At 48.1% G+C, this 13,773-nt stretch overlaps 1 protein-coding gene across 1 annotated transcript; it reads left to right on the top strand.

Moving 5' to 3' along the window:
• Positions 1-292: 292 nt before the first annotated feature.
• Positions 293-13,510, top strand: LOC144171694 (uncharacterized). The gene is made up of 5 exons (XM_077700989.1): positions 293-595; positions 5,518-5,790; positions 10,078-10,142; positions 12,111-12,193; positions 13,129-13,510. The coding sequence occupies exons 1-5, from the start codon at positions 538-540 to the stop codon at positions 13,424-13,426; spliced, it is 777 nt and encodes a 258-aa protein (XP_077557115.1). The 5' UTR covers positions 293-537; the 3' UTR covers positions 13,427-13,510.
• The last annotated feature ends 263 nt before the right edge of the window (positions 13,511-13,773 follow it).

The raw sequence follows: 13,773 nt of genomic DNA, 5'->3' as shown, positions 1-13,773 counted from the left end.
AAGCGCGAAAGCTAAAAGTTCCTCCAACCTCCGCTGAAAGTGCGTCCGATCGATCGTCAAACCTACAAAAACCCAAGTCGCAAACGGAGAACGGACTCGTGCCACGATTTTTCGCGCACTATAAGTAAACGCATCTGCGTTTACTTACTTAAAGGTATACCGACACGGGGTTTATGAGCTAAAGGTATACTATGGCGCTCCTTCTTCGTGTTCGACGCGTGTGCTGTCTCATCTAGAACCTTTCTTTTTCCGAGCTTTTCAAGTAACCGTTTTGACAGAATGGAAGCCCGGTTTCACGCACGCGCCGTGTGTCCAGGGATCTTGTCAGATATTTTCGGTCGACCAACCGCTCTATGGGGAAATGCACGTAGTTTTTTTTTGTTTGTTTTTTGACAGAAGGCCATCGGTCCCACTAAAAATGTTCTCGCTTGAAAAACACTTACTGCACGATTAAATGGGGACCGCGGGACAAGAAGATAACAGGACGAGCGTTTTCTTGTTCTTGATGGCAGGCTGCATCTGACGACACACAACAACATGAGCATGGCAAGGATCCGAAATGTCCTCGGCATGTGGAAGGGAGACACCGAACCAGGTAGGCATTCAAGCAAATGACGGATGCTGTTGGATTTTTCTTGTGTTAGCTCTGTGACCTAAAGCAGTTGATATTAAAGAGCGCCGTGCAGCCTGAAGCAGTATATACAGAGGCACGCACACATCCGCACATGACCCAATTACAGTTCTTGCTGCACATTATTGTTTAAAATCATTGCGGCTCAGTGACCGTTCCATATATTGCCGTTTTTAACAATATTTTTGGACGGATGTAACACACATTTTTTTTTTGATTGGAGTGACGAAATTGCTGCATTTTTTTTTTGCGTTCCGATATATTTTTTGTTCGCTCGTTTTCTCGTGGCATGTTCTAATAATGGACAACCAACTGGCTTTGCAAGTCAAATTTTGCTCCTTTATTTATACATTTCCCTTCATCTGCCCAAGCGTAAGAGACCATCCAATGCCGGTACGACTCTCGGCATACGACAATCGTCAGACAAACCTCTGGTGTAGAGTTCACGAACTTAGTCGCATCTACCGGGGCAAAGGAACAATAACCAAAGATTTAGCGACAGATAGCGCCGGCAATACCACCCGATTATCCGTGATAACTAAACCAGGACACCTGCTACGTAGCACTACGCACCTATCTTAGCCGCGAACGAGAGATATTTAAGCAAAATGGAGAGGCGAGCTAGTTGGTTCGCAATTTCCATGAGTGAAACTTTAGCGCAAAAATTTTTCACAGGGACGAGAAAGGGAACGACACAGGCGCTTACTATCAACTGAAAGTTTTAATGAAAACGAACACACATTTATACCATCCCCAGACCGAACAACCCAGCACGTGTGCCCTTCGCACATGCGAACGGCCGTGCAAGAGAACCGCCCCATTCCCTTCTCGTTTCTCTTCTCCTTTCCCTCGTCCTCTACCCCCTCTCCTTGAGAAGTTGCACTTCTTTATCTAAAATACTCAGCGACGGGTGACTTATACAATCGGGACCCTTAATCCGGATATGGAAGGCTTCTGCAAGTTCCCTGGTGGCACGGTCTCTGTGCTTAAAAACTACTACCGTGTCCGTGAAGTGTGGCTGACAACGTGGCTGATAACCGCATTTAGAACAGGTGTGTGTAGGGCTTTCCTTTGAAAGAGGAATGATGCTCCCTCAAGCGTACATTAAGACAGCGGCCGGTCCGGCCGACGTACACCCGGCCACAGGACATGGGAATGCAGTACACAACATTAGTCATGCAATTTTTGCGCTTAAGTTTCACTCATCCTGTAGGAACCGCATCGCAAGCTCAAGCCACTTTTTGAGGCCCTCATGTTTATGCCCGCAGCAGTCATCGGGGAGAAGTTGCTTATAACAATTTTTTTTCTACGGCTCCCACACTATCACAGCCACAATTATACATTAAATCCGCACTGACCATCCCGATGCCGAATTCTACTCACTGTTCACTACACAAGAACTCTGCACGGCTGTCAGGCTGGGCCGACCCCGATCTGCCCCGTACATGTCAACACTAACTGGGGGCGCCTCTGCACTATGCCTCCCGACACGCTGACCCACCTATTCACACTACTATTTTATGGGAACAAGCACTCGTCTCGATCCTCCAGGGCTTATGTCTGCCTTGAGCTCACGCAAGACTTGAGAACTAGCAGCAGGCCAAATAACTTGAACAATGATACGGCATCTGCACACAGTTAACCTTGAAGCTATATACTGCACTTATTTAATAGAATATGAAGTGCCGGCGGTTTTCCCCGGGCGTGGAAGGAGGCACTTACTTTCTGCGATACATAAATATCTTGAATGATTGTCGGGCAGGCTTTCACCCCGGCCGATACGCGAGTGTCCACTGAAATCCTACTTGAAGGGTGCATTCGTCCATTAACAACCTCGCGGGTCCAATTTCTGTTACTTAGATAAGGCATGAGACCACTGGTTGGTGTGGTATCTTGCGGGACCTCGAACTTTTTAGTGGATTTGGAAACAGGCTCAGCATGCTTGAAACCTACTTTTCAGAGAGAACATTCCGGGCGAGGTTCGGGCAGTGCTATTCAGAACACACGTAGCAGAAAATAGTGCACCTATGGGCAAACCCACAATTTCTTGTTCCGCCTAAAGACGATGTGGGTATCACTTTTAGATCTCGATCTGCCCATCTGCGAAAGTCAGATACAACTTGGGCTAACAAGCTTGTAAAGCAAGCTGATAAAAATGTTTGTTAAGGTTAACTGCGAAAAGAGTACCCGAATCCTGGTGGAGCACAACTTAATGGAAAAAAGAACACAAGTTCTTAGGTGTTCTACTGGATAAAACGCTAACATTTGTCTGACACGTAAAACAACTTCAAGTGAAATGCACAGAAACAACGAACATACTGAACGCCGTCTTCTCCAAGTCTTACGGTGTGTATATGGCGTGCCTGCTGGTGCTTTTTTTCACTGTAATGTTGTCGTGTTTGGACTATGGAAGTGTCGTGTATGATCAGTACCAAAAACAGCCTTACAAAATTAGGAGCTATTTCACTCTGGGCCGGTGGATGACCAGCGAAGCTTGTTAGCTCTCGACATAGAAGTGGCACAATTTACGTGAAAGGTATGCGAGCATCGGCGGCGCTAATCCCCCAAAAAGCGTTTTGCGTCTCGAGCACGATACATAAATGCAACCGTAGCCAGAAATTTTCCCCCTGTTGAGCGCGCTTAGGCCAATTTTGTCGTGTTTTTCCGGATAGAGTGCGCAGCGAGCGTGCACACAATTGCACCGCAAAGCTATACACAGGTGTTGCTCGGCATCGTGACGCTGTAGGGGCGAACGCGCTATAGGAGCCAGCGCTTTCTTGCATCAGCGGCACGCGCCATTACGCTTTCCTTCTACCACCCTATTCGCAACCTTCCCCTTGGAAGGAAACAGCGATTAGACGCTTTGTCTGCAGAAGCCGTCGCCGCCGCGTATTGGTTCGGCCGGCGGCCGAAGAGTGGTCGGTGGCGCACTAGGTGCCTGCTTGCAGGTCAGAAGAACGGAACCAGGCGTTTTCCAGCTTCGTCTAAATATTGGACGCTACACGTGGGGTTCCGGCTTGCGTCAAGCGCCTGCCGGATGGCAAAGTTTACACGTAAAGTGGAATGAGGGGAGCTTAGAACAACGACGAACGTATAAAGCTGTAATGTGTGCTCGCATGCAAGATGCCATCAATCACAAATCACCCCGTTAGTGTTGTTTTAGAGGGAAGCTCTACTACGCTGCATCTTCCAAGGTCATTCATCGCATCGCAATGAGTCAGTGACCTTCAGCCGCCGGCGTGTAAGCTGCGCCTTTTAGATGCGACTGCATCTCATTTACTCGCCCTGTCCCTGCATCCGGCGTCGTCGGCGTTGTCCTCGGCGTCCGCCCTCCCCCATTCTCCTCGCCGCGTGAGCTGTGCTCTCCGCCGCTCACCCCCTCTCCTCTCCGATACCCCTCTCTCACGAGGGGCATTGGATTGGATTCGAATGGATTGGCTTGGCTTGGCTTGGCTTGAATGGGATTGGATTGGATTGGATTTGGATTGGATTGGATTAAAGTTGATTGTGTTGGATTGTGTTGCGTCATAGCCGCGGTAGACGCACTGGCGCCGGCGCGTCCCCTCACCGTTATGCGCGCTATAAAACGCGTTGCCTGCGCCGCTCCTCTCCATCGTTCCAGCGCCGTTCCTCCGCTGTCCAACGCTGCAACGTGAACCCCCTATGCGTCGCATCTACACAGGGGTTCCCGCGAGGGGAGGTGGGAGTTTTTTTTCCAATCGCTTCGCTCGTTCCTATAGTTTCTTTGCTTCGGTATCACAGGACTAGGCGAACATGAAACGACCGCTTTGCCTTCGCCGTATCGACCAGCGGTGGCTGGGCTGTCGGTGCATGCGGTTCAGCTCAAGGTAATCACGTGACTAGACGAGATTTGACGGCTGATGTATAAAGACACTGTGTTGACTGAGTTTACAAGAACGAAGTACGGAGAAACACACGATGCCCACACACGAAAGCACTGCTTTGCTGGCTGCTTCTCCGGCGCTTGGTCCCTCAGTCCCGCCATCGAAGGCGCGCTGTCTCGGCTGCCTGTGCGTGCCCTTCAATGCAAGCCAAAGGGTGAATCCCATCATCCAGTGTAGATACAGCTAAACGGCAGGCTGCCGATTCTCAAGCAAGTGCAAACTTACATGAAACACTGTGTGCATATTCTTTGCTTTCGCTCGGGATTACTAGGCTAAGCAGTGTTAAACCTGAGCGATTTTTTTCTTGGCATGTTCGCTAGAGACTCATTTTTAAACCGACCCTAAATTTTTGAACCGTCCGTAAATTAAGATGTCCGACATTTGATGTGCGAGGCAGAGAAACTCAGCTACACGCGCTGCACGCTTATAGGTTGTTACTATTTTATGGTGGGAGACTCAAAACTGGCAGCATTGGCGACCGAAATGCAAAACCCGCGTCGGTGTAAAACGGACTCTACCGGTTTTGAGGCTAGCATTTAGTGACGTTGATTACAGACAAGTAGTTTATGTGTGCCATCTGGTACTGCGGCAAAGGATTGCATTTCGCGGATTGCTACCTATTTGCAATCGCCATTAAGAAAAATACCGTGTTTCACGTTTCTTTATGAAACGACATTACGCAGCAAAGGCTCCAACCATCGAATTAATGGTTGAGAGAACAAAGCACGCGCTTCTTCTCTACGTGGCATGCATTGGCTAATTAAAGCGCGAAAAAGTGAGTTTCTTTTTAGCTTGACCAATCATTACGGATTGTACGTCAAGATCATCACGCAGTGCCTGCTTAGTATTGGCGATCTGGGCAGTGCTCGAGCTGCCTTTCCACTTGTATAGCTAATGTTTGGAGTGCGAGCAGCAGCGACTGCTGGTTTTTGACACCCATTCCTCAGCTTCTTGGTGCGCGCGCACTGCTTGGGCTTGCAGACAGACTGGTGATGCTGGGCAGCCGCATGGCTAGAGTGGAGAGCAGCCGTAATCCCACGGTCCAGTGGCGCTCCCTGGGCCAGCTTCTGGAGCAGAGCGTCGCGTTCCGGAAGCTCATTCGCCAACACGGCTGGCGGCCCCGTCGCAGCCTCGCCTTCGCCTTCTGGGAGGCGGACGAGCACAACGCGGTCGGCGCTTCCGAATGGGTGGAACAGCACGCCGCTCTGCTGGGCAACGAGGCCGTCCTCTACGTGCACAATGGCCACGTAGACGGTGCGTGAGCCCTTAGCCTCCGGCAATAACACCGGCGCTCTTGGGACGCGCTTTCGGTGCTCGGAGATGGATAAAATCAAACCCGCCCCGTTTACCTGCGAGACCCATTTATCGTATCAAAGTGCTTAAATAGCTGGCTCGTGGATTTGAGTGGCCAAGATCAGGAGATGCAATGCGAACTCTCCTTTCCAAACTTGTCGATGCTTTCTCTTACCTGCCTTGCCGATTGTTTTGCTACACAGGTAATGTGATCTGCTAATCAGACGGCGGGATCATTCTTACACAAAGCTTGAATCCGCATGATTCCCGCCGCAATGCCGCTCCGAACAAACATTATTTTTAAAGAACAAGTGTTATACCAAGATATATATTTTGATTAATATTCCTAGTGCATTTATTGAATAATGCAGAGAATATCGCTGTAATTATATATGCCTTAGTTTAATAAAGGGGGCTCTATTCACTGTACAATTTACATCGAGTTATGCTTTGCAATTGCAACAAATAATTGTTGTTGTGAAATTCAAAATGGTGAATGCATTCGACAAGTCGGTAAATTATTTAAATTATGAGTTTGGTTTCACTGTTCAACAATGTTTCACAGTGCAACGGGCAGCAATAGAAAATGTAATGTATAGCGCTGTTAGCTCTCCAGACGTACGAAGCGGACTCACATGCACAGTTCCTAATATTTTCGGACGGATCTTTTTTCGTCTCTCCCCCGGTGTTTGTGGGTGATCGTCGTTTCTTCGCCTAGTAGGTTACACGATTTCAGCTCACGTAGGCTTTTCCGCTGCAAAGGGAATTTTTTGCCATAATCGTGAGTATGAACATTGAGTATAACTGGGCCAGCATTAAAAAAAGCCGAAGCGCTCTAGCGATGTAGGACCAACTGTATACTATTATCCTTGATGTTTAGTTATGACGAGCATTTTTAAGGCGATAGCCTTCGAAAATCCGGTGTCGGCGTAGTTGGCGCGTCTACAATGCTACCAATAATCCCTTTGGCTGAGAGGTCAGCCTATGCCGTATTTGCACGATTTCAACGCGCACCTGTTTTTGATAAAAGTAGCCTTCAAATTTGTGAAAACAAAATTGGCTTCAAAGCAGTCAGCAGCATTACCATAGGCACGAAATCATCTCAAAATGTAACTGAATCCAGTCCAAAACAATCCATAAATATTTCGGGGGTAAATTTCGGTCTTCCCATTCCTCAATAGGCATATATACCTTAGCCAGCTCTTACACGTATTTCTGTTGCTGAAATTGGTACCTCGTTTGAGCCTTCATGGCCCTGCCCTGAAGGTCCATAACTGACCGAGCAGCATGCACACTGGGCCTTCCAGGAAATGAGTGCGGAATTGACGAAAACAAAGCGGAGCCAGGTTTTTATGCAAGGCTTCACCGGCTCTGAGCACGGACGTTTCTGAGAATTTCAAGACTCTCAGGTGGACTTTCTTTAGCAGCTGATGAACCAACTGCCCGTCACGTCTGAAATTATGGAAGCCAAGGCACCTGACAATGCAAACGCTTTCAATGTTCCTCCAGTTTTAACGCCAGCAGGAGCTGTATAAGCAGGTTTATAAAGCACAAGAGATTTTTTGCTGCTACATTTGCGTGCCCCGCATAAAATGTCTTCTGCCAAGTACGCGGTGTCATGTATTTTATATCTGCGCGGAAGAATCGACGTCAAATTATTTTTCGGATTGTTCGACTTGAAATTACCTGCGCGTTACAATCGGTGGCGTGTTAGACTAGTGCAGATACGATACCCACCACAATTCTTATTCAATCGCTGCGAACGCGAGCATGCGCTGGCCTACGGTCCCCATTGGCAGCGACGGGTGAGGTGGTCGAGAACGCGGGTTTACAAGATACAAACCAACAATTCTCACATACCCACTGTATGTAATTGGCTAGTAAAGTTATCGCCTGTAACACACGTAAGGAGTCTTAAGTTACTTCCTGGACTGTTTTATCACTATAAATGATTGTTCAGTATTTTCAATTAGTCAATTGATTGATTGTAGGATTTAACGCGCTGACGCAACGCGGGCGATGAGGCGCGCCGTAGTGGAGGGCTCCGAATTAATTTTGACCACCTGGGGATCTTTAACATGCGCCGAAATCTCGTACACACGGGGGTTTTTGCTTTTGGCCTCCATCAGAAAAGCGGCCGCCGCGGCCGGGAATCGAACCCGTGACCTAGTGCTCAGCAGCTAAACGCCTTAGCCACTGAGCCACCGCGGCAGGTTTTTTAATTACCGTAATTACCCGATTCTAACGCGCACCTTTTTTCCGGAAAAATAGGTCGAAAAATCGCATGCGCGTTAGAATCGGATACAAAACCGAAACTGCCGAAACAACGGAAATTTCGACTCGCCCATCGCCATCTCAAGATGGAGCCGAAGCTTTTAACAACAATTTTTCGGACGCAGAAAGCATAGGCGCCCAGGCTTTTCTATCGGAGTTCACACAAATCGTCAAATCGTTCCACTTGTGCACTTCATAACAGCAATGGCAGCAGCGGCGCTCGCTCGTTCAAAACGAGTTGTCGGCTGAAGCGTGCGCCTTTGGAGAAGTTCGCAGGATGGGCGTGCGAAGCGTGGGTCACGATCCCATTGATCAGGGTTGAACGTTCGTTATGAAGTGTGGCATCGCGAACGCGCTTGACGGCACTAAGGACGAGATGTTGTGGTCAGCGGAGAGCGACGAGGAGGGAGATGGGTGAGATTACTTCGAGAAATAAATAGCCTGTTTATCTGGCATTCGTTTTTTTTTTTTGCCCACAAAGTGCCGTGCGCGTTACAATCGGAAGTGCAAGTTTTTTTGTTTTTTTTGCAGGAAAATAGGGTGCGCGTTAGAATCGGGGGCGCGTTAGAATCGGGTAATTACGGTAGTCAACTTTTTCATTGGTGGCTTATTGAGTACGGTGTCAATTAGAAAGTTTCAGGTGGCTTGGAAGATCCCCCGAGCATGGCATTTCTTTCGCGACATGCCTTTTCTTCGCGCCAGTAAAAAGCCCGGCGAAATACGCGAAATACAGTAATACCTCGTTAACTCGAAGTAGTAAAAACCACGAAAAATTTCGAGATAAGCGGATTTTCGAGATAAGAAAATTTGCGCGAATTCCATGGAATATCGAGTTCTTTGGAAAAATTGCCCTACTGCTTACCAGCTCTTCAACAGCAGCGTCCAATCTTGCTTTTTCAGAAAGGTTTGACACAGAAAAAAAAAACATACAAGAGACGTTCACCGACTGGGCTTTGTGGCACTGAAATTTTACTTAGCAGAAAAGAACTGCGTAAGGCTAGTCTGCTTTGCGGTCTCATTCGGGCTTAAGGAGTCCTCTATCTGCTTGACGCATTGCACGAGCCGATCTTCACCGCCGCTGCATTCAACCTTATTTCGCCTGCGCTCCACCCAATTTTTTTCATCGCAAAAGGGACCCGCGCTCTCCATTGGGTTTTTCCCCGCACGACACATCTCTGTCTTCTAGTGCACTGTACCTCTCGCATGTCTCTACCGTCACAAAACGTGCCATAGGGTTGCTTGAATATGTTGATATGCCTCTAGGCTCAGACTTCAAGTTCGGGGAAAACATCGGCTTTGTAGAAGGCGCGGCTAAACGAGAAAAAAATTCAGGGACTTCGGCGCGGCAGCACCACGCAAATCTTGGGAAACGGTGCGCGGCGGCGAAATTTTCGTTCTACTCTCAGTCAAGATTTCGAGATATCCGCAGTTTGGCCCAAACATACTTCGAAATGAAGGGCAACAAATACATGGGGCGTATAGGAAATGGTTCGGTGCCGCGGAAAATTTCGACTTAGCCGATTTTTCGAGATATGCGAGTTCGAGTTAACGAGGTATTACTGTATGTAATGGGCACGTGCTCACGCACCGCTACTAAATCGCTCCCAAGAGAGCATTGACAAATGCATTGCTGCATTCCTCCATCAGTATTCTGTACTGGCCCTTGTGCTTTTTTGCTGGTTGTCGCTCTCGCCATTGACGCAGTGATAAGCGTGGCACGGTCGGGGAGGGTGTGCCGTAAAAGGCGGGGACCTATATCCCTGCAAGGTTAGCCTTCCCGGGGCGTATTTCAGATTAGAATAAGAAGCGTGGATTCTGCGAGAACTAAGACGACAAGTGTCCCGGCGTCGACGCCTCGTCCCCAGCGCCTGCTGAGAGACACCGAGGCACACGTACGCACCGTGGTTTTTGGCAAAATTGAAACCAATTAACTCACTGCGTTCAGTTGTCTGACTGCTGAAATTCTCTTTGCAGGAACCGATTTCGAGCCGCATGCCTCTCCACTGGTCAGCACGTCGCTAAAAGAAGTAGCGAGCATGGTGAGTTCGTAAGTGACCGTACCATGCAATCGTCACGTGAGTGCACTTTATTCCCCGAAGATGCGCCGCTATATAACTCTGCGTCGGGCTGCTCACTACAGAACTGGGGCGTAGCCAGAAATTTGGGTGTCGGGGGGGAGGGGGGGCTGAGATTGCACCTCACCTCCTCCATATGATTTTTCAAGGAATTAAAAATATGAATAATACATACATAAATATTAACTGATATTATGCATACCTATTAACTGAGACCATTAGCTGAATTTTATAACTATTAACTGAAAATACACACCTATTACTTGTCAAGAACAAGAAAAATAAAATATTTCATTAAAAAATTCGCACGAATTTCGAGAATTGTGGCAGAATTGCTATCACTGCTTGCAATTTTCTGTTTTGTCTACATTAAGAATTAGCAGTTAAAGAGATATGAAAATCTAGAACAAATATAACCACATATGCTCAAAAACATGGAAACAAAAAATACGGAAGTGAAGAACTAATTCATCTAAAACTAACAAAGCAACGGGGTGCACATTAAAAACGGGAAAAGCGCGAAACAAGCAACTTGTGGGTGGATGTTTTATTTCATTGTCGATTTGTCATCCAACTTTTTTTTTCCTTTTTGCACACATTCGACGTTAAGGGACAAATCTTAACAACTCTATTTTGTACACCAATATTTTGCGTAGGAGCAGCTTGTACTGCGGATAATTGCACGAAAATTATTCACACAAAATGGTAGAGTTGTGGTGAAAAAAAGTGAGATGATTATATTTTGATCAGGGCAACAAAAGTGTCACTGGAGACAAAGTGTACATTTATACAGAAAGCCCGTTCTATACATGGTGCGAATTTACCTGCGAATTCGCTGCTGCAGCGCCGCTCGTGCGGCAAAACGACCAATTTTTGTATGTGGCAATAGATCGTTTTGCCGCACGAACGACGTTGCAGCAGGGATTTCCCAGGTAAATGCGGAACACGTAGAGGGGGGAAAGACGAAGTCTGAAGTCATTAGCGCACTGGTTTCGGGCAGCGGCCCTAGTTGCATGGAGGTACTGAAGGAGCCAGGACAGCGGTTTCGTCCGCGAATCTCCCCTGGTGGGTTCTGAGCAGCAACTCTACGTCGCGCCACACAGCGCGAGCTCTCAGAGCACCACCCCTGTGGATAAAAGCCCTGCTTAACAGGCATGCCAGTAAGTAAACGGGCAACCAAGGGAGAGTAGGTGCGCTTTCTGGACAGGATTCCTGGGGTTCTAGACAATATCCTAGGATGGTTTCCGGGGTGTCTGGTTGCATTGGTCGTCGTGCATGACAGCGCCACAAACTTTCGGGGGGTGGGGGGAGGCTGAAGCCCCATTAGCCCCCCCCCCCCCCCCCCCCTTCCCTCCATACGCCCATGCTACAGAATCGTGGCTCCTGTTTCGCATAGGGGTCCTTCTTTCCCTGACTGAGGCGAACAATATCCGTGTTATCCATACTACGGTGCACGCTGAAGAACCGCGGATAGTGGAAATTTTAAAGTCCGCTCTTTTCCCGACAGGTGTGAAAAGCGAGCAGTTTATCTTTTTCTTCCCTGCCGCTTTACACTAGAATAGGACGCGTTGAACCTGGTTCCATTTGTTTAATAATGCTTCAATTGGCTCTTGTGTGTCTTCATCCAAGCTATAAGGGAGAAATGCGGTTGATGTAGGCGGAGTGATCAGATTAATGTTATTTCGGAAGGCTTTTACTGCAGTCAAAAATATCCAAGAACTAATCGATTCTTCAGTTAGAACCTTTTCCCAGCTTCCGACAAAGAGGGCAAAATTACATCAAACCGATCAAGAATGGGTGGGCAAGCGGTGGGCGTTTGAAAGTTCCCAGGCATTACCAGCTGGTGTGAGCGATCCTCGGCACAAAGTCTAGTGCAAGCTACCTCCGACTTTAAGGACAGGATTGAGAGAAAGGTGGGACTTTTTTTCCCAGGTGAACCTCGAGGGCACCAGTACTACGTTGAAATCTGCCTGGGACAAACGAAACTCGACTCCGAAACACCATCTACGAACGTGGTAAGCACTCGCGCCTCTATAAAAATGTAAAACAAAAATCAGCATCGCTAGAAATTTAGAGAGTCACATGTTTACAGTGTGCTCACTGCAGGAACAGAAAGCATACGCGCGCACATGCATGCTTTTAGCGTAACTACGTCTGGTTGGTGTAAACACAATCCCTCCAACTACTTTTCCGCGCGTTATCCTCTTCCATTTTTCTCGACAGAGAAAGAGAGAGAGAGAGAGAGAGAGAGAGAGAGAGAGAGAGAGAGAGAGAGAGAGAGAGAGAGAGAGAGAGAGAGAGAGAGAGATTTTTAATTTTATTGCGTCACAGCCAGTAATCCTAGACGTCGGCCAAGAGCCTTTGGGCTCTATCAACATCTTCGGCCAGCTGAATAGCACGGATTTGATCCACTGGGTCGGAGCTGAGCAATAAGGTCTGCTATTGCTCTACACTAGTGATTTTGCGACCTGACCCTGTCGCCTGTGGACAGGCCCACAGCATGTGTGCTAGGTCGGCCCTGTCATCACGTGTCGGAATGTTGGCCGGGGTAGCAGTGACCGTACTCAACCGGGTTGGTGTACGGGTTCGTTTGCAGGTGTCGCCAACCCACGGATTTCCATTTACTGAGGGTCGGATGAGCTGGGGGGAAAGCGGTCGAAGAGAAAAATTTTCCTCGGGATCATTCCGGGGCCAATGCATTAACGCGTACTTGCGTTGCACGTGAAATTTTCACACTCATCTAAACAAGAGAGAGAGAAGAGGCTGGAAACTCACGGCCTGATAAACGACGCAACGTGGAGGAATTGTCCGCACAGCCTCTTGGCTGTTTAAGGGCTTGCGACAAACGCGTATACCGCCAACTGAGAGCCAGGACAGCAGGCTTATTAGGGTAAGGAAAGTTCGTATTCCAAGGTGATATCATAAGTGCACCTGGCGTGTCTGTGCGCAGGCCGCTGAACGTCATCGGCCAATCTGACGACGGCCCGTTCGCCTTCACCGCGGCTGTTCCAACCGTCACCGTGTCCTTCGGAGTGAGTTCAGTGCAACTCCCGCACAGCGGCGTAATGGGCTCACTTCTTTGCTGTGATACAATGTATAACTGTTGGAGATATCTACGAACGCTCATAACTGCTGGGTATATATGTCCGCCTGTATACAGCGTATGTTACGGGGTGCTCACTGTGCGCACTTTACTATGGGAACGAACCAGCATTATGCGTATAAGTGCTGCATGGGCAAGGGACTGATAAGAAAATGGGAATGTCTAAATTGCACAGGTGGCGTTTTTAATGTTGAACTTAGGAAAACATAATCAACTCGGCACCTTTTAAACACTTCGCTTTTTTACGGACAACGTTTGAAACTCTGTCCAGCCTTTTTCCGTAGCTGCGTCTCATATATTTGTTGCACCAATCCGCGATGTTGCCTTGCAGTCACAATGGTTGCTAAATTTTACCTTCACGTATTGCTCCCCCTTTTACAAATACTGACTTGCTCTGGTTAAAGCTTGCCCCTTCCGCCGCACATCTATTGGAAAGCTTGATGCTTTATTGCCGGTTTTGTTAGCAGGACAACGTCGGCAGCGTGCAGCAGA

The sequence above is a fragment of the Haemaphysalis longicornis genome, unplaced genomic scaffold (genome assembly GCF_048455015.1).
Source record: "Haemaphysalis longicornis isolate Haplotype H1 unplaced genomic scaffold, Haemaphysalis longicornis Haplotype H1 scaffold_1, whole genome shotgun sequence".
Taxonomy (NCBI): Eukaryota; Metazoa; Arthropoda; class Arachnida; order Ixodida; family Ixodidae; genus Haemaphysalis; species Haemaphysalis longicornis.
The sequence above is the reverse complement of the archived record's forward strand: the minus strand, read 5'-3'. Positions and strand labels throughout refer to the sequence as shown.

Coding starts and splice junctions, on each gene's coding strand:
- LOC144171694 (XM_077700989.1), top strand. CDS start 538: ATGAGCATGGCAAGGATCCGAAATGTCCTCGGCATGTGGAAGGGAGAC. Junction 596..5,517: donor GAAGGGAGACACCGAACCAG/GTAGGCATTCAA, acceptor TTGGGCTTGCAG/ACAGACTGGTGATGCTGGGC. Junction 12,194..13,128: donor AAACACCATCTACGAACGTG/GTAAGCACTCGC, acceptor GTCTGTGCGCAG/GCCGCTGAACGTCATCGGCC.